The sequence below is a fragment of the Solea solea genome, chromosome 19, assembly GCF_958295425.1.
Source record: "Solea solea chromosome 19, fSolSol10.1, whole genome shotgun sequence".
Classification (NCBI taxonomy): Eukaryota; Metazoa; Chordata; class Actinopteri; order Pleuronectiformes; family Soleidae; genus Solea; species Solea solea.
In genome coordinates, this window is record NC_081152.1 from 17,455,343 (window position 1) to 17,477,397 (window position 22,055).

The 22,055-nt window shown below is 41.4% G+C and overlaps 1 protein-coding gene across 2 annotated transcripts; it reads right to left on the reverse strand.

Moving 5' to 3' along the window:
- Positions 1 to 2,594: 2,594 nt before the first annotated feature.
- smad2 (SMAD family member 2) lies at positions 2,595 to 22,016 on the reverse strand. 2 transcript variants are annotated; one of them, XM_058616950.1, is made up of 11 exons: positions 21,844 to 22,015; positions 16,455 to 16,982; positions 11,789 to 11,878; positions 10,904 to 11,097; positions 9,381 to 9,515; positions 9,156 to 9,230; positions 8,991 to 9,044; positions 8,683 to 8,895; positions 8,425 to 8,562; positions 7,207 to 7,351; positions 2,595 to 6,362 (listed from the first exon to the last, which is right to left on the reverse strand). In XM_058616950.1, the coding sequence occupies exons 2-11, from the start codon at positions 16,709 to 16,711 to the stop codon at positions 6,239 to 6,241; spliced, it is 1,425 nt and encodes a 474-aa protein (XP_058472933.1). In that variant the 5' UTR covers positions 16,712 to 16,982; positions 21,844 to 22,015; the 3' UTR covers positions 2,595 to 6,238. The 2 variants fall into 2 exon arrangements, with proteins under 2 accessions (XP_058472933.1, XP_058472934.1); XM_058616951.1 differs by lacking the exon at positions 11,789 to 11,878 and having other exon boundaries at positions 21,844 to 22,016.
- Positions 22,017 to 22,055: the final 39 nt, after the last annotated feature.

The window sequence follows — 22,055 nt, forward strand, 5'->3', positions numbered from 1 at the left end:
TGTTCCACTCCGTCACACCTGCTTCCCACTCAATTACGCTCTGCCCTCTACCTGGCGCGCAGGTAGGTTTAAAAAAGTAGTCCCAGTAATTTTATAACTTTACCTGAAAGTTAATTCAACCACATATGAGCTTTGGTTGCAGTGAAACAGTGTAAGTTAACTTGTTAGCTTCGAAGTTAGCTTCTTTGACTACTCAAATTGTAGGTCAGGACAACGCATCCTCATTACCTTGCGTCATATCACTCCGCCTGTATTAACTGTAATATTACAGAGAAGATGGATGGGAAAGACGTCCAGCAGGTTCGGGTGATTAAGAAGAGAGGGACATGTGTTGACAGGTGCCACAGAAGTAATGGGAAGATGGAAAGAGTACTTTGAAGAGCTAATGAATGAGGAAAATTAGCAAAAAGCAAAGGGTAGAAGAGGTGACTACTGTGAACCATGAAGTAGCAGAGATTAGTAAAGATGAAGTGAGGGGGGCACTGAAGAGGATGAAGAATGGAAAGGCAGTTGGTCCCGATGATATACCTGTGGAGGTATGGAAGTGTCTAGGAGAGGAGGCAGTAGAGTTTCTGGTTAGACTATTCAACAGGATCTTAGAGAGTGAGGGGATGCCTGAGGAATGGAGAAGAAGTGTGATGGTGCCAATTTTTAAGAATAAGGGAGATGTTCAGAATTGCAGTAACTATAGAGGAATAAAGTTGATGAGCCATACAATGAAGTTATGGGAAAGAGTAGTGGAAACTAGACTGAGAGCAGAAGTCAGCATTTGTGAGCAACAGTATGGTTTCATGCCTAGAAAGAGTACTACAGATGCAGTATTTGCTTTAAGAATGCTGGTAGAGAAATACAGAGAAGGTCAGAGGGAGCTGCATTGTGCCTTTGTAGATCTGGAAAAAGCCTATGACAGGGTGCCGAGAGAGGAACTATGGTACTGTATGAGGAAGTCTGGAGTGGCAGAGAAGTATGTTAGACTGGTGCAGGACATGTATGCCAACTGTTAGACAGCGGTGAGGTGTGCTGTAGGTGTGACAGAGAAGTTCAAGGTGGAGGTGGGACTACATCAGGGTTCGGCTCTGAGTCCCTTCTTGTTTGCGGTGCTGATGGACAGACTGACAGATGAGGTCAGACAGGAATCTCCATGGACTATGATGTTTGCAGATGACATTGTGATCTGTGGTGAGAGCAGAGACCAGGTGGAGGAAAAGCTCGAGAGGTGGAGATATGCTTTAGAAAGGAGAGGAATTAAGGTTAGTCGCAGCAAGACAGAATATATGTGTGTGAATGAGAGGAACCCAAGTGGAACCATGAGGCTACAGGGAGTGGAGATAAAGAAGGTGGAGGATTTGAAGTATTTAGGGTCAACAGTCCAGAGCAGTGGAGATTGTGGAAAAGAGGTGAAGAAACGTGTTCCAGCTGGTTGGAATGGGTGGAGAAAAGTGTCAGGGGTATCGTGTGATAAAAGAGTATCAGCTAGAATGAAAGAAAAGATATACAAGACAGTGGTGATACCAGCGATGATGTATGGTCTAGAGACAGTGGCACTGAGGAAAAGACAGGAAGCAGAGCTGGAGGTAGCAGAGATAAAGATGTTGAGGTTCTCTTTGGGAGTGACGAAGATGGATAGGATCAGGAATGAGTCAATCAGAGGAACAGCACATGTTAGATGTTTTGGAGATAAGGTCAGAGAGGCCAGAATGAGATGATTTGGTGATGTACAGAGGGATAGTGAGTATATTGGTAGAAGGATGCTGGGGTTGGATCTGTGAGGCAGGAGGTCTAGAGGGAGACCAAAGAGAAGGTTTATGGATTGGTGAAAGAGGACATGAAGTTTGTTGGTGAGAGAGAGGGGGATACAGAGAACAGGGTGAGATGGAGGAGGTTGATTCGCTGTGGCGACCCCTGAAGGGAGCAGCCGAAAGGAAAAGAAGAAGATACAGAGAAGATGGTCCATGTAATGTAGCTCCCAAAAGAGCATTATCGATGCTAATTCAATTTCCTTAAGTTAGCTGAAGAATACATCTAAGAAAATGAATAAATCTCACAAAAATATACATCTAGTCTTAAACACACTTATGTATGCCAGTAAGTATAGGTTTAAATTAAGACCCAGTTCTTTCCCATTTTCTTGTGACAAAAATGACAAAGAGAAATTTGTTTTTATAAATTTAAAAAATAGGGATGGGTCTTTTCTTCTTATATAAATGTACTTTAAAGATTATTTTTTGGACGAACATATATCAGATGAAAACTAGTAAAGACACAGCTAATGCTGTCTGGATTCAGTTGTGCAACATAAAGAAGACACAGTTTCCTTTAGAATTAAAACAGCTTTATTAGTGTACACTGTAATAACTTGTATGTATATGTAGAATAGTTGGAAAGCCTATGAAGATCATCATCAGTGTTTGAAGAAGACAGAAATCCTAACAGCTTTTAGTCTAAAAATGGAATATAATCTGTCGATAGCAAGGAAAAAAACAGAACAAAAAAAAAAGAAGCATGAATGGTCAAGTAAAAATAAAACTATACAATAAACACCACTAGTGACATGTAGAAACTTCACTTTCTCCAAAAAGCCACCTTCTAGGAAATGTATCAGAAAAGAGGCTTTATTGGTAAAATACACAATTGTCATCACAATAAGAAAAAGAAAAATACATTATGCGAGCTGTAAATAGGAACGTGGAGCCTCAGAATGGGTAGTCGCCGACCACGAGGCCGCAGTGGGCCATATGTTCCTCCTCCAAAACCAACACTTCAGGAAGTGAGAAAAGGTGGGGCTTCAGTTTCAGGTGGCACTCGTTTTAAATAAAGAGAAGTCAATTTTAAAAAAGGCTCTTTCCTGGACCCTGGCGATATATACTCTAAACCATAGAACTAACTATCAGAAAGTACACTACTTATATTTCCCAGAGGGGAGTATCAAAATCTGAACAATTAGATGTCGCTGCATAGAACAAACATGTATGTTAGCAATGATTTAACAACCTTAGGAGACACATTTTTCATTTTAGCGCGTGTACAGACATTGGCAAGAAAAAAGAAAAAAAAACAGCAGCAAAGAGACGGGACAAAAGACAAGTTGGGAAGATAGATATACACACAAGCGAAGGACAAAAGACAAACATCACTGCATTTGGCTGGTTTTTTGTTCTGTTCTAGTTTTTCCTGAAGAGAAAAAAATAAAAGGATAATGATATTTAAAAGATGCCCTGGGTCACCAATATTTCGAAAACCTTCCTTAAAAATGTACATTTTCCACACAGGTAGCGGCTAAGATTGAACGTGCGTGTGTTTACATGCACGTAACCCTCGTTAAACTATATATCTGGAATGTGACAGCATATGACAAGTATAGTCCCATTTACAGTTGTTTTAACAAATTCCTGCTCATGAACAGTATAAAAGGCCTGGGATTTATCGTGACACCTGCGTGCATATAAACACAATCACTGTCAATTCATAACAATACGGAGAATCAAAGCGCTAGCATACTCGAGTTGACATTGGCAGCCACTGGAATGTCCCAAAGTGAGTAAAGAAAGGTTCGGATTCAACTAATTCACCTACTCCCAAAGTCAGACTGATGTGATACGGAACATTAATACTGAACTGGCCAGCAGCAGGAATTAATCCTAATTTTAATTCTCTAATTACGGAAGATGGACGTCTTTTTAAGAGAGCACTGATCATTGTAGAGGTAAACAAACCCTGAAATGACATATAAAATTCTACTTTTTCACCATTAAGTATGCAATACCTCACACTGTAGCCATTAGGTATGCATCAGCAGTGTACTCTAATATATTTTAAATAAGTCTTTGGGACAGCATGATAGCATAATTTGGCTCACACTGCTAGAATTAGTAAAAGTAAGGCAAGAAATTTAATTTTTAGCAGCCAAATGTGGTTCTTGAAGAAACGGGGGGGGGGGGGGGGGGGCAAACCATGACGACTCTACCGCTCAGAGCTGTTTCCATTGGTAAACATCTGATCCTATGCTACATACGTCACATTCATCGTTGAGCTGAGATTGTTCTCAAACACAAGGGCGCGTCTCTACAAAATATTGACTTCTAATAAAAAGGAAGAGAAAGCTTTTGAAGATTTTAAATATAATTATATATGTGTAAAAAAATACATGGAAATACAAAAATGTAGCTAAAAGAACAAGTAAAGAAAAATAATTGTGTCTTATAACTAACTAGCTCGTCAAATACTTAAAGCTTAAATACTTTTGAGTTGAAAAGATTTGGACTCTAAAGATACCGATACAGGTATCAATCAGCTGGCTTCTTTTATTTTCTTCTTTTTAAATCAGGGCAATGGGGGATTGATGGGAATAAATGTTCCAGACACTTTCGATGAGCCAATTCGGACAATATATCAACAACATTTAATAGCGAATATCCTAAAATTATGAAAGAAATTCTTGTAATTTTCTTAAAATTCAAAATTGGATTTGCAACATTCCTATCTGTACATTTCAAAGCATATCTTGCTGTATTTTTCTTTATTTTTTTTTACATAAAAGGCATCTTTCTTATTGGGTGCGTGATTAGGGGCAGTGCAAGTACAGTATAGGGGCGTTATTTTTTGTTTTCTTATTCTTTTTTTAAAGTCCACTGCGGGACTTTTCCTATTCAGAAAATGTCAACAGTGGAGAAACATTTTTCTTCATCTGGGAACCGATTGATTTAATCTTATTGTCTGTTAGACAGCAGGGGGCGACACTGAGACTTAAGACTCCTGTGCAAGGCCGACAAGGGACTCGTCTTGATATCAGGGATGGGTGGATACGACTTTTTCGAGTTCTTCTTTTCAAATCACTTTAAAACACAACACATTTTAACGTTCTCATCGCCATGCCGTGGCGGCGCACTTCTCCCTCGCATGTTGCTTCGTGAGGCGTTCGTGTCCAGTGATTTTGAACCGTACTGGACCGATACGGCATATCGAATCGGCTCATCCCTACTTCTATACAAAAGATGATGTACTTGTAAAAATGTAAAGAATGTAAGAGAGAGAGAGAGAGAGAGAGACAGCAGGAGCAAGCATGCAGGAGGGTAAACAAAGATAGTGCATACTTTTGGGCCTGAAAAACTAACAGAACTGTAGATAAATCCCCACCCCCCCACCCCCCTCTAAACTAAACGTCCAAAGACTTGAGCTTGTGAAGCTCCACAGAGGTGACATGTCAAACATTCTCGCTCTGAGGACGCCTCAGCTTTCTCATTCCAGTTATCTGTCATCTAGCAACAAAGCACACTTTCAAGTGAGAATTCAAAGACTCTGACCCCACTGCACCCTCATTGTTGAATAGGACCAATTAACTATCAGCACAAAGAGGACTTTCTTTCTTCTTCTTTTTTGGACTCGGTGAAACTTGTTGTGTTATAGCAGCAGCAAGACGGGTGATGTGCGAGCTGCACAACAGTGTGCGTGCGTGTGTGTAAGTAAACCTGTAATGACGGCAACTTTTTCTCTCAGCGGAAGACCGCTTAGTCTGTTCTGCGTTGGCGACAGAGCAAATTGGGGAGAGAGAGCAAGAAGAAGAGTGGACATAAAAATGACATGACTGACATTTTTGGTCACCAAAACCCAGGAAAATGCTAAGAAGAAAATCATGTCCAGGCTGTAAAAGTTAAAGTTGACTTTGGTTGAAGTTGGGGCCCAGAGTGGCAGTGGCAGTACTACTACTTGTAAGTCAACCATTGTGTAAACAGAAATAATGAGTCAAAGCTTGTGCTGTGGTAGGTAGCGACGAGGCAGGGTGGACCGGTCGGTGGTAGGTGTCCGGTTGCTGAAAGGTCACGTGTTCGCTCTCAGGAACGGCGGCCACTGTGTCCGAGCCTCGTTCAAACACCCCGAAAAAAGTGAATGCAGTCTGATCCACTACGACGTCACTTGTCATTTTAATATTGCAGTGTGATTTTCAACGATTAGGTCCGTGATTACTGAAGCGTTACGTTGATCCAACAGAGCCAAAGGTAATCAGGTCCAGTGTGACATCACTGTTAACATTCCACTATTGTCCATTACTCAGGTCATTCTCTCCTCCAGGTCCATTGTGTCATCTTTTTTTTTGTTTATTTGTTTGTTTTTTAGTTTGTTTTTATAAGTTTTGTTTAAAAAAAAAAATGTTAATACATCAGTTTAAGACCATGTGGTTGTCTTCTTCAGAACATAATGTTCAAATGTCTGCATCAGCACGGAGCCCCCCCTCCCCTCCGTTTTAGGACATACTGGAGCAACGTACTGAGGGTGAACCCATCTGGGTCAGGACCTTATCCAACCACTGGAGGGGGCCATTGAGATGCAGCTCAATCCAACAGGGGGTGCTGGTTACTGTCTGACGCCTGTAGAGATTTAAAAAGACATAATTATCAGGACTTCCACTATCCAGCTGTGGCTCAGTAAATCCTACTTCAAAACTGACATCATTTAATAGAAACAGTCACATAAAAAGATGTAGTACTTAAAAAGTGATTAATAAAAACAATACATCAATGATGGGAGTAACACATGATGGACTGTAGGAAGACTGGTGCTCAATATGCAAGCAGAACATGTGTTGGTTAGATGGCCAAAGAGACAGAAAAGTGCAGACAAATGTCCTATAATCGGATATTTAGCAACAGAGGGAGGATAATAACATTTGTTGTGTTTGATCTGCATCTAAAGACATGATTATTCAATCTAAAATTGTCTTTTTAGGATCACAGCTTGTATTTTAAAGCTGAACCTGATGGGAAGCTGACGAGGCCTGAAGATGCAGCAAGATTTGGGTGTTCAGAGTATTCAAAGTCTCTCTCACTCTCACATTTTAATTCAATTGTTGCCTAATACAGAACCTATAAGAGCCTAAGCGGCTCTACCCTTTGCAGATAACTAAGCAGAAGGCAACGTGACATCAGCTCGTGAGTCAGTGTTGATGATACACTCGCTCGCTGCATCGAGCAGCATTTGGAGCATCTCCAAGTGATGGTGTGATCGAGGCACGGAGACACAACCTCATGCAGTCCAGGCTGAAGTAGCAGCTCAGTTTAAGGACATGGAGAGAGTATCCATATCTGTGGAAATCCATATTGGCTGTTTTTGCATTTCTACATAACCCAACACAAGTGCCTTTTTTTTTTAAAATCTCTTTCACAACAAACACAACATGACACCACCACGTTTCAACAAAAGGTGGAAACACACCTGTACTCTGCTCCCCAGCCCTTGACGAAGCTCATCCTGATGGTGCACATCCTGGTTAGCTGGTAAACCGCCTCGAATCCCTGATTGACCGACTGCGCCAGCAGCGCAGCAAACTCTTGGTTGTTAAAAATCTTCAGATTGCACCCTGGGGCAAAAAAAGAAAAAAAGAAAGAAAAGTTTCACCATTAAATCAACAAATTCTAATCCATTCACTGACGAGTCCTTGAGATTGAGATTTGACCTTGACTTTTGACCCCACCAAATCTTAAGTTTAGGTTAATGTTTGTGCCAGATGTAATGAAATTCCCTCTTGGCGTTCCCAAAAGATTCCATTTACTTCACAAGAATGTGGGCTCACCGTTTCCCGTTAATTACCCAACCTGTGGCCACATAAAGATCCTTTTTACCCTGTTGCTTCATAGTAAAGCTACACAAAATGCTCTCCATATTAAAAGAGTTAAAAGGAGGTGCCAATGCAACACCAAGGATGCCAACTTCGAAAAACACAAAAGATGAAAGTGGAGTGGATTTAAGCAAACATTGGATTTAGCTTGTTAGTTCAGTTGGAAGTTAGTTCACAGAGTTGAGCAGTGGGTGGAACAAAAGCCTGTGTCACCACAGCCGAAAAGGGAAAAAAAAAAAAAGGCTCAACTTGATGTCAATAAAGAACACCAAGATCAAACAGGAGGCTGATTAAAAAATGTGTTTTGTTGCTGCTTCAAATCTTTTCATGTTGTTAGAGTTGTTTCTCGCTCTGTGAGAAAAGGGAATTGTTGTTTTTGACACACACACACACAAACCCACAAACTTAAACTCCACAAGGTTTTGCAAGATCATTGTTGTGTTTTTGGCACAAAACAATTCTGCACCTCGGTAATGATACTGCTGATTTGTGCGGAGACACAGTGTTTCGAAGTTACAGATGAGTCAGTGCGTGTGGGTGAGTCTGACAGAGAGAAAAAAAATGTCACACTGGGTATTAGTTTTCTCCACAATCTAGTCCTCAAGTCAGGGTTGCTCTTTACAACAGAGACATGGTGTACCAAGAGTTATGGGGTTTGTTTACCGACAGTCAGATTAGCCGTCAGATAAAAGCTTCAGAAGGCGCTGAACAATAAATGTCAACATAGTCAACCAGATAGAAGATTTTCTTTTTATCAGATGGAAATCATTTATCTGCCTCAGGGGCAGGAGTAAGAAATACTGAGCAGAACAAACCTGGCGGTATCTTGCAGACTGTGGCAGGATGCCAGCCGTATCGCTGGTTACAGTTGGGACTCTGGACAAAAATGGCGCTGTCGCTGAGGCACTCGGCGAACACCTCCCCGCCGATGTAATACAATCTCACACCGCGGCCTGCGGGGTGTGAGGAGAGTGGTTTACGGATACAATCTGAACGTATAATTGATGGATTTTTATACACAGGAGTCTCTCCGTGTAAATGATCAGGGAAAACGACTACATTTATATTCATACCTATGTGTCTCCTTGTCATTTCAACAGTTGCGTTCCTGTTGACGTTGCTGAGAAGCCCTAGGCAGAAGCGCTCGGAGTTGGAGGGATCGGTGAAGCCGTCGACGGTGAGCGACGGCTGCGAGGCGTGGAACGTCTCTCCGACCCGCTGGTTTAGCTCGTAGTAAGCTATAGAACACCAGAAAGCTGGCTCGCTGTACGTGACGGGCTGAAGGTCTGTATTTCAAAACAGAAACCGAGGGAAAAGATGTTATATCCCCTTTTGAGAATTTTGAAAATCAAAAAGGAGACGACATCACTCGCAATCTTACCCAGGCTGTGACTGACGGGGGACAGAGCGCTTGGTGACATTTCTGCTGGTGAACCTTGTGAGAGGAAAAAGGAGGACACAACAAATCAGGCACACTGCAGATAAAAAGATAAAAAGATACACAATGCTGAGAGGTTGAGTTGTTAAAAATATAAAACCTATCTACCTGATTCAATACTTTGATTCATCTGCTGGTCGCTGGTTTCTCCATCTTCGCTGATGTAGCCAGGTGGAGGAGTCTCTGAGCAAAATAAATGGACGTAATTAATTGTTATTGTGAAAGAATTGAGGTCAATGTACGTGCGATCTTTATGTGAAGGGGAATGACATCTACTAGAAACTTTTAGGGAGTGAGTGATTGTACCAAAAGTTTAGTTTCCTGCATACAAACCTGGTATATAGTTATTTGGAGGGTCTATGCCTGCAGGGAAGTTGGTATTTTCCGGGATGGAGTTGGTAAAATCATCTAGAGGTGGAAGCTCTGTCAGAATCTCTGAATGGCGCGGCACCAACACCGGAGGTAGCACTGGAGAGACAGGGGGGGGGAAAAAAAGGAGTTAATTTCAACACATTTAGACTTAAAGTGGACATATTATACCCTATTTCCCCCATTAAAATAGTTCCCTGGTGTCCTAATGAACATGTCAGTGACATGCTTTGGTCAAAATACCATAAGGATGAAGCACCATAGCAGTTCAATAACCCTGCTAAACCCGCCCCTTTCAGAACACTCGGTTTTCGTGCATGGTCCCTTTATATGCAAATGAGACACAGGCAAACACACACCCACTTCTTCCAGGGGGTTTCTGATTTGTCCTCGTTACAGCGCTTTACAGCTCTATTCGTCTCCCCCTTCCTCCACTAGTTCTCTGACAATATCAACATGGCAGCGTGCGCAGAAAACAGCGAGAGTGCCATCACAGGAAGAGACGTCCTACATAAGGATCGAGCCTAACAGTGCCGAACTGTAAATCAGTTAAAAACACTTAGGAACAGCACCGCTGATCGCCACCGCTGATCGCCAGCGGCGCGCGGCGAGCTGAATAAAACTGCCGCTGTATGTGTCTGCATCAGACCGGTGACCTCGCCACCGCTGATCGCCACATACAGCGGAGATCAGTGGTGGCGAGGTCTCCGGAGCACAGTCAGTGCTGTCCCTATGTCTTTTTAACGGATTTTCACAGAGAGTGCAGCACCGATGCACAGAGAGTGCAGCACCGCTGATCGCCAGCTGCTGTATGTGACTGTATCAGACTGAGTCTGTGCTCCGGTCATGGAGGACGTACTGAACAAATATTTTTAATTAGGACGTGTCAGAATGGTCAGTTATGAGCTCTATGTGACCTTTTCTTAACAATGTGTGTGTTTGTACGTCGGTGAAATACGTTCGCTGACTAAATACAGCGACCGCTGGCCGCAGTCTGATGTGAAGTGGTGCGAACACACGTTTGCTGACTTTATCCGGCACATTAGCTTCATATATAAAATCCTCTGAGGCTGGAAGTTTGTGTAAAACACTGTGCTCCACTGTGCAGCCACCAACAGCACACTTGTCCCTCCGCGTTGACATAATACCACTCTTCCTCCCTCGCCTGCACTCTCGCAGGGACAAGGTGGAGCTAAGGTGGAGCTCTCGAAGTTAACTTACTGGTGGGGCGGTAACATTCGAGGTGAAATGCGCATGCTGCCGTCATAAGCGCAGGGAATTCGACATGGCGTGTTTTATCGCCTATACTTACACTAAGGGGAACCACGAAAACATGACTGAGTATTCTTTTTACACACTTTGGCGACTGGTAGGGCCTCCAGAGTCCCAAATATAAGTATTGAAATGGTTAAAAAGTTGATTTTGCATAACATGTCCCCTTTAAATAAACAAAAAGAAAAGATCACTAAAATCTCAAGGCTCATTACCGGGCGTCTCCACTCTCTGGTAATGGTAGGGGTTGACGCACACTTCATCCTTCTTGAGGTTGAAGGCGAACTGGCAGGTGTCAATGGCCCTCAGCTCGTGGTGGCTGTGAAGGTCAGGCCATCTCCAGAGACGGCAGTAGATGACGTGAGGCAGACCTTTACGGTGAGACACCTGAAGACGCCCGTCCAGAGACCTGAGGGGGGTTTGAAGAGCAAGACTTGAGGCATGTGCTTATGTCTTGGAGGAGGCTGTGCTTTCATGGCTATTGCGTTTTCTATTAGTTTAACTGACAGTAAATTTGACGAGGAACCTGCCAAACTGTTCTCTGATGTTTCTATGTCCTGTTCCTCTGTACTAAGCATGGGACAATATCAAAAATACCTGTCACAATTACTGTGAACAAAATGACTGAAAAATGTGCTTTAATATATTTTGTGATAACGTAGTAATTGGGCAGATTCTTCTCTCCGTTGCCAAGTTTTATTTGGTTCCTGTCCTAAAGCTTGTACATGACAAAAATTAGCATCTTTTATTTAAACAGATTAACTAATATTACTAAGGTTACAAATAAAATCACTGTTAAAGTGGAACACAAACATCTGAAACCAAGCTTTCTAACTCACAATAATCACGAAAAAGGAAATTTATCACTATCGACTTATTATTAGTGCTTGTTTATCCCTGCTTTGCACATGAAGTTATAACTGCATAAATAAAGTATTTAATTAAAATCACCATGAACTTATTTTTGATCACTTCATCTGTCAGCACAGGCGGAAAGTCATTTATAAATATGATACATTTTCATTAATTAACACAATGACTGTCATGACTGTGTAACCTTTGCCGACATTATGAATGCATGTGCACGTGTGTGTATTCACCTGCTGTGGTCAGGGTATCCATACATGCCTGCAGAGTCCCACTGCTCTATCGTATGACCTGAGCCTAGACCCCATAGATCTGAGCAATTGCTACACACACACACACACACACACACACACACACACACACAGACACACACATACAAGACATGCACACACATGTACAGACAGACACAGGACAGATGTGAAAAGAATAAAAAAAATAAAAAGCAAAAATAGATGGTTAACATGAGATGTTTCATTCCAAATTAGTGGGTTGAAATCACAAATATTGACACTTGGTCTCCTTACTGACATGAAAGAGGGCTAAAAACAGCATGAGACCATGACTGGATGTCAGGTGATCAAATGACAAATTGACAAATCTGACAGTGGTGCAGTCAGTTGATGCAGGGGGATTAAGTTGCAGCAGCAGCAGCAGTCTGTTAAAACTTTTAAACCGAAAGGTGATCCCAGGATGAAATAATCTTCGATTTCTGCTTTTCTGCCCACGTGATGGAAAATAATGCATCTTATCATTTCCACGTGTTCTGGAGGGCATTAAAGAAGCGAGCCAACTCCTGCAACGCCTGACTGCACATGCGATCTGAACCACACGTACATATGATTCACATTCCTGTATTATATTTAAACCATGAGGGGGAGTGGTGTGATGTGAAGTCACGTGCATGTAATATATGCATCTAAAAACAACAATGGTATGTGAATGAGGAAATCAATGGAACGACACACAACTAACATGTTTACAGATATGTATGACCATGTAAACACACACCCGCAACTAAATCGATACTGAATACAGTGCCTTGACTTTGGTACCAGTATCTTTTCTGCCCTTACATTCAGAAAAACTTCGTTTTTTTGCACTCAGAGACATGATAAATGACGTGATAAAAAAACGTCTTTTTTTTTATCGAAAAGTTGTGTGTTTTTTGTTAACTGATGACCCGTTTCATGTATTTAATATTTAGTTGATCATTACTTGTCATGAAAATACTGTATATAATTAAGTACTGTAGTGCAGACACTAAATGCACCATTATATTTGTTCCATCTGGTTTTACAGCAACTTTTATGTATTCTCAGTTTTCATTAAACACATACATTTTGTCAGGTGTGGGTGAAAGAAATTGGCTAAAAATTATTTTATTTGCACCAATTACCAGCCATCAACTGCGATATTTAAAAATCTGCATTGGCCATAGAAAAATCGGTCAACCTATTGTTTAATGTCCAACCCTAATTCCAAATGTTGGAGATGAGACTTGACCTTAAACTATTCCTTCAGTAATTACATTTTTACTTACAACACAAAACTATTGTTCAAATGTACATACACATGCAGGATGCTGATCAGAGAAATGCACCCACTTCTGTGCTGTATTTGGGACCACAACGCTCTGATTTTACACCTGTCCATAGCCAGATAACCACAGCTGCAGCAGCAGCAGTGTAAAGAGAGGAGCCAGTCTGGCACAGCCAAGATGCTGCTGGAGATTCTGCCATCTGATCAGAGTGAAGGAAGTGCCAGACCTGTCCATACAAGACCTGCTCTCTGAATATGTATCATCCCACTCGAGGACTTCCACAATAACAAGCTCATAGTGAGTGTATTATATCTCACTATCCAGACCCAAGCTAATGTCGTGGCTTCTTCCTTTCTTACTTTACAAGTGCAATCAGTGCAGTGTCTGCTCTCTTTGCCAGCAAGACTCGTGATGCTCATCGAGCTAAAAACCTAAGAAATATAAATCAAATTTGTGTTGTTATCAGTTTTAACTGCATTATTTGCAAAACATCATGAGGATACGTTTCACCCCGGGGCCCGTGTGCGCAGTTTCAGAAACCGTTATCTTTCTTTGAGGTCACTTGGGTTCCCATGCCTGCAATCGCAACGTGCAGGAGGAGTCGCCGCTGCTGCACTCTTCCTCTGTCACAGTCTCCACATCGTACAGAAACCTATCGAGCCTCGCACCTGCCACTTCCTGACAATCCTCCAGAACCCAACAAAGACGAGAAACTACAAGAGTGGAGCTGATTTATCGCAAGATTTTTATCAACATCACTTCTCTGTGCTCAAAGGGAAGTGAGCGATGCATCAAAAATGCCTGTAATGTGATCTGTGCAAAAAAAAACTGCTGAGTGCTTACAAATAATACATCCACACCCACAGCTCTTCCTCCTAGGGAAGCAGCAGCAGCAGCAGCAGCAGCAGCAGCACTGAGGCCTGTGTCTCACAAGAACCACCTTATCAGTACCACTTCTGCAGCTATCTAGCTTACATTCCTCAGAGCAAAGAAGGGGCCGTCTGTTTCAGATAGTTCTCCTTTTCTACTTTAATATGCAGCTGTATATGTTGTTATATATATGCTGAGGTGTTGTCCTGTAGAACTATCTACCACAATCTCAAACAATGCACTATTTTCTCTTTACAAGCCGCTGCGCTACACTTTTTAGCCTTCCTCCTGCCCCACGGGGACACAAACTTGGTGCTCACTTCAGTTTCATCAAACACAGAGAGGGACTGCTGCAGTGGCCACTGTCATTAGGTACCGTGTGTTCCTCGGACAGACGACTGGTCGGAGAGGATGCCCAAAAGCTTCAATGGGAATCTTTTTTGATATTTGTAGTTATCTATGTGATGTGTGCAAAGTGGAGAGGGCCTGTGCATCTACCTGTGTGAGAGAGAGTCTATTACAGGTCAGTGGCGCGCACAGTCAGGATCATACTTAATTGCACAGGATTACAGCTGCTGGCGCCACCGTTACAGGTGGTCTACAAGTGGTTATTGACAGTGTTGTGTGTGATTTACTTGAAGTTACAGTTGATCACCCTCAGTGCTCACTCTGTCAAAATGACAGACAGCATTCACACTTTCTTCAGAATTCTTGGTTAATGCAACCCAAGGTCTTTGCAGAACTTTTTTTCTCTACATATTAGCAGTTGCAAGCAGAAGCAGCTACTCTGTGAAGAAGCTCCACAGACCTGATAATGATACACTGATGCATTTAAGAGCGCAGTTCTGCAACTTAAGAACGTCAACGCAAAGGTGAAGATGGCTACGACTTCAAGACCAGGAAGACCAGGAATGTCATCATCTGATATTTCTTCATTCACAGATGACGACTTAACTAAACATGCAGCGCAATCACTTCTGCTAAACATCTGCCATGTTTGGTTTCCTGGCATCCTTCAAAGCTTTTCAAGCCGTCATAAAATGAGGTCAATCCATTACGTCATCAGATTTAAGTCTATAATAAATAACATGTTTATTTGAACTGCATTACAACATCAGGTATGAATGAGGTCTTCTTTCTGTCAAATATTAACCTGATGCATTTTCTTTAGTGAAAGGTCAGAATTCAAGAAACCATTTTAGAGGTGAGCTATTCAGTGAGTGCACGTCAATGTACTGTTCACAAAAGCAAGTAAAAAGGAAATTCTCTTTTAGGGACAAGTGTAGATTTCAATTTGAGAAGAGAAGCTCATTAAATCTTCACAGAGCAGCCGAGTTATCTCCATAAATTGATTTTCAAAACATAAACAACACAAACTCCAACATGCCTTCTGTTCCTCGAGCATTTATCGTCAATGACAGTCATAAAATAAGTGCGTTTACAAATAAAGTGTGTTTGCAAATGTTTTTCAACGGGTAAAAACGACTAATTGCTAAATTTGAAAAGAGGTTTTCTGAGTCAGGGTCAACCTTTTAATCCCAAAGCAGAGGCTGCAATCAATTTTTGGCAAGTGTAAAACTGCATGTTATCTGTTCCACTGGCCCCTTTACAGAAGACTTGAGTGTAAAAGTAAATAACCGGGCAGTGGTCTGTCCAATATAACCCTCAGTATTGAGGTCAAATCATTTTGAAGCAGTCACATTGTAAGTTGCCGTCACTCTCCCTATGAATTTACCAGAACAGATATCCATCAACAAATCTGCACACACTGAACACACTGCTTTTTCCTCCATATAGTCAACGTTATATAAGACAGCGTTAGGTTGGCATCGTATGTTGGACGTCCGTTTCCTCCTATATAGTTTCACTTCAACCGCCTGGTTGAACTGCAGCACAGCAGAATGGGGAAGTGAACCCAGTTTTTCTGCACAATATGGGACTTTTTTTCTTTTTTGCACACCAGCGGGTGCCTGTCAGCTTCTTTCATGTGTGTTGACACGCCTCAGTGTGCAGAGCTTTATTGATGGGTTTTGTGGCATACCAGTGCAAACAGCGAGCGGATGTGTGGATGTGAGCGCAGCCCCGAGGTGTGCCCGAAACATGAGCTCAAAATCAATTCACAGAACAGTTTGGATCAGCAAACACTTTGGGTGATCAATCATTAACCGAGCACAAAAAAAATGTTGCCCTTTTTCTCGAAATGTGACACTTTGGGTGCTTTTGTGTGCTTTAAAGTGAAGTTGTTTGGAAAGAACAAGCATGTAGGGGGCATAATCTTGGCCTCAGAGAATCTGGATGTCGTTTTTTTCCATACCTCACGACTTTTACTAGCCATATTGCCACGTGTGGAACAGTCCATGTTTGTCTTTCTTGAGTTTAAACTTGCAATTGGCAAGTTTACACCTGTGTGTGTGTGACCAAGTGTCCATGTAGGTACAGAGCAGAGAAACACAGAATAAAGGGTTGTGTGCGTGTGTGCTCAAACTTACCTGGGTATGGTGACACACTTTGTGTTGCTGTTCTGTGTGCTGATGGCCTTCTCCAGCTCGTCGAGCTGCCCCGTCTTCTTCAGCTTCTTCACCAGGCTCTTCACCGCCTTTTCGCACCACTTCTCCTCTTGTCCTCCTCCATTCTGCTCCCCGACACCTCCGATTCCTCCTCCGGCTCCCCCACTACCTGTTGGAGTCTTCTTCCATCCCAGGAGGCGTTTCACTACTGGTGGAGTGAAGGGAAGGATGGAGGACATGGTGGCCTATGTACGCGTGTTTGTGTGTGGAAGTGTTGTTTTGATGCCTCTCTTAATCAGAAGTGAGAAGAAAAAGGCTCAGGGGAAACAGGTACTGCTATTTTAGGACTTAATTCCAGCGGCAGAAAATCTGCTTTATATTCAGAATATATGTCCTTATTTGTGAATAATGTCTACTCAAATGTAAGGCATAGGATCCCGGGGAGTCTTTGGAAATATCAGATGGAAAGCACAAAACATAGGGAGCGGAGAGAAGCACATCCAAAGAACCCTAAGAAAACAGAGAGCACACATGAACATTTGTTGGCGAAAGACAAGACGAATAAGAAAAAGAAAACTCAAGAGTATAACATTCATTTCTGCAACAGCGTGAGACCAATTGTATCCATGCATCCAGACTGATGAAATGAAAATGTATCCAGATCCATGACTGTGTTATCAATCATAGGCCCCTGCTGCCAACTCTCCCTCCAAGCAACATGCTGTATATCAACCCGACTGCATTCATACCACGACACATCACTTTAAGGATCGACTGATAGTGTTTCATATCCATAGGGCTGCAGAAATGAATCAATAATTAACCGATTAATACATTATTTGGCAAGTTTTCTGATTTTTCAGCTTTGTAAATGTGAATTTGTTTGTCGTTTCTTTGCTCTATACGACAAAGAAATCACTATAACTGAATCATTTTGGCTTGTGGACAAAACAAGACATTTGATAACGTCATCATTTTGAGCTTTGGGAAACACTGATTGTCATTTTCTGACATTTTATGGAGCAAATAACTATTGATAGATCAGTGCATCATGAAAATAATATCTAGGTTTAAATTGGGGAGATGTTTTCTTAATTTACAAAAGCAAAAGTTGACACAAACGGCAAGCATTTCGCAAGACATGCCAGAAGCATGGATCACAGGTCAGGGGGCAGTTACACAGACATAAACTAATATAGTAATTAAATCCTGAATTAAAACTACTTCTTAACAGATAATTATCACAAACACTATGTTAAAAAAATCTATCTAACTATCCACATAGCTTCATTAGGCAAGTACTAATAATATTCTTACTAGAGAATAGTTCCAACAGATTTACTGTACTATGACTATTGTTTCCCATCCTTCCTTGTTATGTGTTACTCTTCTTTTTATAGAGCGAGTGTGTGTGTGTGTGTGTTCTGTAATGTCTTGCCTCTGGTCAGCAGGCGTGTGTGGACTGACGTAAGAATCGTTGAATCAGATTATTTCCCCGAGCTGGTGGAACCAGGTGGAAAAAGGAAAATACACAAATGAGTCAAATTTCCATTGTTTTCTTTCATCATCTGTTCACATGTGCAAATGCAAAGCTTAAGCCAAGAAAAGTCCACGCTAAGTGAGTAAGGGACTCGCTCCTATCCTCCAAACATTACTCTTATTTCTGGAGGTTAACCTGTACGGCTTTCAGTGAGTCACAGTTTGTTTTTGTACAACTGAATGACTGTATCGGGCTATTCCTAAAGCAAAATTGGAGCTGGCCTGAGACCAGTCTATAATGTCTTTGTGAAACCAGCTTACGGTACTGATCTGTTTAAACACACATACCAGTGTCAAAATCCTTTATATTTGTATGTAGCCAACCTTCAAAAAGACACTGAAGACAACTTAAAATATATAAGTCATCATGTTCAAGAGTCTGTTTTCAAACAAGGAGGAGTTATGACCATGTAGCAAGTCAATATCTATACGAAACCCGAGCTAATCCTAAAGTAAACCTTTCCTATTATTGAAACCGCTGTTCAATCTCTCCGTAGGAAAAGCTGAGCAGTGTCAAACAGAGTTAAACCCTGGTCGGGAGCTTAAAGCCTCACCAGATGAAACATGCAGCACTGTTCACACCAACTTGTTTCACAAGGTCCTTCCTTCACACAATCAAACACTATGGGCAGGTGAGATATTCCACTATTTTTCTTTTTTAAAGCTTGTGAAAATGAAATTTAGAACATAATAATAGCAAAAAAAAACACAGCTGGTTCTTGGTGTTGACAAGACATCTGACTAGTCTGTGTGACCTTAGTTTGCTTTGTGTCTGTATAATGCAGTTCTAGTCTCGCAGAGGAATAACACATTCATAAAACTAATTGAGTTATTGCATCAAACTTGAAAATGTATATCTTCCAGTCTGCCAAAAGAAAGTGATTGAATTAGTGTAATAGATTCTTTATCACTTTACTAAATGGTGACTAAAGCACTCAGAGATTCAGCTATTTCAGCTCAGCTGAGAGGGAAGAAGGGATCACTATCCTCAGCATATTACCCCGAAAGTCCAAGCTCCTTCTAAGAATTAATTTCGCAGGATTAACCCATGAACTGCTTACTGTTAGTGCTCGTGTATGAGTGGCTTTAGGAGCTAGCTAGCTCCTGAAAATAATTAAATGCACTCGAAGTCCATGCAGGGCTTTGATTATGTCTAAACATGCAAGCATGCCATCCCTTATAGTCACCGTACACTTTGATGTCAGGATAAGAGACATCGTCGGGGACAAAAATATCTCGACAAGGCATTCCTGTCATGCTAATCCTGAATAATTGCTATTTACAAAACAAATTGTAAAATGGATTAAACAGGTGAGGCTTTCTGTTCATACTCTACTGCCGTTTTAAATCCAGGTTATTGTTTCATATCACATTCTATGCTCTATTTCAATCTACCTTTTTTTCCCTTATCTTTTCCTTTTCATATTTCTGTACTGTTCTACTTTTATTACACTTGGTTTCTGTTCAAATTGTGTTAAAAAAGTGTTTTAAAGTCACCAGTTTGTCGCTTTGTGATCATGTAAAGCACATGGAGTTGCCCCTGTGTATAAAATGCACTACACAAATAAAGCTGCCTTGTCTCCATTTGTTTTGTTGTATTTGTAAGCTTTCTGTCAATGTGCAAAAACACAGAGATTCATCCATAAATAAGCAAAAGCTCACAGATATAGAGGACATGCATGGACGCATTTTAACGTTACATAACAAACATGTTACATAAGGTTATGTACCGAGTGTGTTCACACTATCACGTCGTATCTATTGCCTGTGATAAGACACCGGATCAATTATGTGCAAAGGGACGCAATGGCTAAAGTTATTTATGCTCCTAGTAGAAGTCATGGAAGATGAAGTGTTGTAGATCAGTGGTTCTCAGACTTTGTACACCAAGAACCACCTGAGAATGTATTGAGCTCTTAAAGTAACTAGGCCGAGCAAACTCAGCTATGGACTTTTCACAGGAGGCAGATTTATTCCCAATAAGATAATTTGCTCTCTTCCTCATATATACTTCACACACTGGTATAGTGAAATAATTAGATTAAGATGGAGCGAGAGATAAGGTTATTCCTCAACTCCTCAAAGAATCACCAGGCGGAAGCGCACGTACCACAGTTTGAGAACCATGGCAGTAGAGCTTCTGGTGACCACATACCACAACTATCATTATAAAAAAATGCCATGACGTCAGTAAAACCCCAACGCTGACTGGTCATCGCAACAATGAAACACATGCTTTTAATGCACAAGTGAAAACAATCCAACTTGCACGTTTGGTGCAACAACGTACCAAGAACGCCATCTGATGCAAATGACGTGTGTGGCACGTCTTTAACTCTTTAAGTCCAGTTGGGCTCCACCTTGTCTTTCAATTACTTGATTACGCGAGTAATAGAAATGTCAGAAAATTTGGGAAAATGTTGATGAGTGTTTACCAAACCTGGAATATGTTGTTTGTCCACAAGCAAAAAGGATTAAGTTTCAATGATTTATTTGTTACTTGTTAAACCAGAAAATATTCACATTTAAGAAGTTGGACCAATCTAAAAGCTTGTTTTAATCATTGAAAAAACACTGAAACCTATTAATCGATGATCAAAACGGTTGACGATTCATTCAGTAATCGATTAACAATCGATGTTGGCGAGCTAGAGATCATTTTCACATCCCTTACATAAGATGTTTACAATGATTTCCCATTCACTGAGGCAATTCACCACGGTTAACTTAATTTGAGAGCGATATCATCACAATGCCCGTATCTCCTATACCTGGGACACTGGATCCCACACAAATATAATATACTACATAGCGGAGAAATGCATTCTACTCAGCTGAAATCAACAAGACACCCCACATTTAAGTTGTTTAAACAAATTCTGAATGAAACTCTAAAGACTGGAACAACGTTTTTATCTTAATAAACAAAGGGGACACCTTCCTCAGAATATGGGAACTGACACCAATCTACTGCACTTGAATTCCATCTACAAATGAAGACATATGATGTGTAACCATTGCCTTATTTGATTTGATTTAATTTGATATTTACTTATTTGCTTAATGAGTTTTTACTTGGAATGTGTCTTTAGTTTTCTGTTTTATTCTACCCTTCATCTCACTCTGTTAGAATCTAATAAAAAAGGGGGAAGAATAAAAAGTAAAAGACAGTTTCAAACAAGAAAAGACACCGGAATCTGTTCTCGTGTGAGAGCACTTCAAACTTGAACAGAAAGAAACAAGCCAAAAAAAAAGCACAAAACGTGCTGATATGACCACAATGCATTTGTCTAGTGAAAAAAAGCTGACCACGGCTATCAGGGCCTTGTGGGCAAAATAAGCATTCTTTGTTTTGTCTAAAACGTCGTGTCCCTTCGCTATTTTCCTCTTTCTCTTTTTTCTCTTTTAGTGAGAAACTGCCTGTTTGGGTTACTTCTGCCCCCACGAAACCATACACACAATAACAAATGCACGGTTTGGAGAATAAGCTAAAGGCTACACTGACGGCGGTTTGGGACTAAACCGGGCTGTGAATGTGGACTTAAAACAAGCCACATACGCGAGTCCGGCTTCAACGCTGGCTGTCACTAAACTGCGATATGAAGACACCGTGAAAACATTCCGGTTTCTTTTGTCTCGAAATGACTGATAGTCGTCCTCCCTCCTCCTCCCTCCTCCTCCTCCTCCTCCTGCCGCTGCTGCTGCTGCTAGCCTCCAAAAAATCCGCTAGCAAGCTTGCTACTTTTGTGTCACAGACAAATAAACACGTCTGTTGCATGTTTCCCCTCGCGTGCATAAAAATCCAAACGTACGCCCGTAGAAACTCGCTTACCACACGGGGCGGTGAGGGGACACTGACGGGTCGTCCGCGAACCTGTAGGGGAAGCCTGCTTGTTCATGGTAAACGCGCCCAGGGAGACTTTAAAGTGTATTTTCCACATCCGAGGCGCCGGGGAAGATGATGATGATGATGATGATGGTGGTGGTGGTGGTGGCCCCCTCATTCAAAGCTCAACCAAACGTGAAGGAGCAGCAAAACAGAAG

Excerpts from the sequence above, each read along its gene's own strand:
- smad2 (XM_058616950.1), bottom strand. The coding sequence starts at position 16,711 with ATGTCCTCCATCCTTCCCTTCACTCCACCAGTAGTGAAACGCCTCCTG. Across the intron at positions 9,516-10,903 it reads CCAGAGAGTGGAGACGCCCG|TGCTACCTCCGGTGTTGGTG; the intron begins GTAATGAGCCTT and ends CTGTCTCTCCAG. Across the intron at positions 9,045-9,155 it reads GAATCAAAGTATTGAATCAG|GTTCACCAGCAGAAATGTCA; the intron begins GTAGATAGGTTT and ends TCCTCTCACAAG.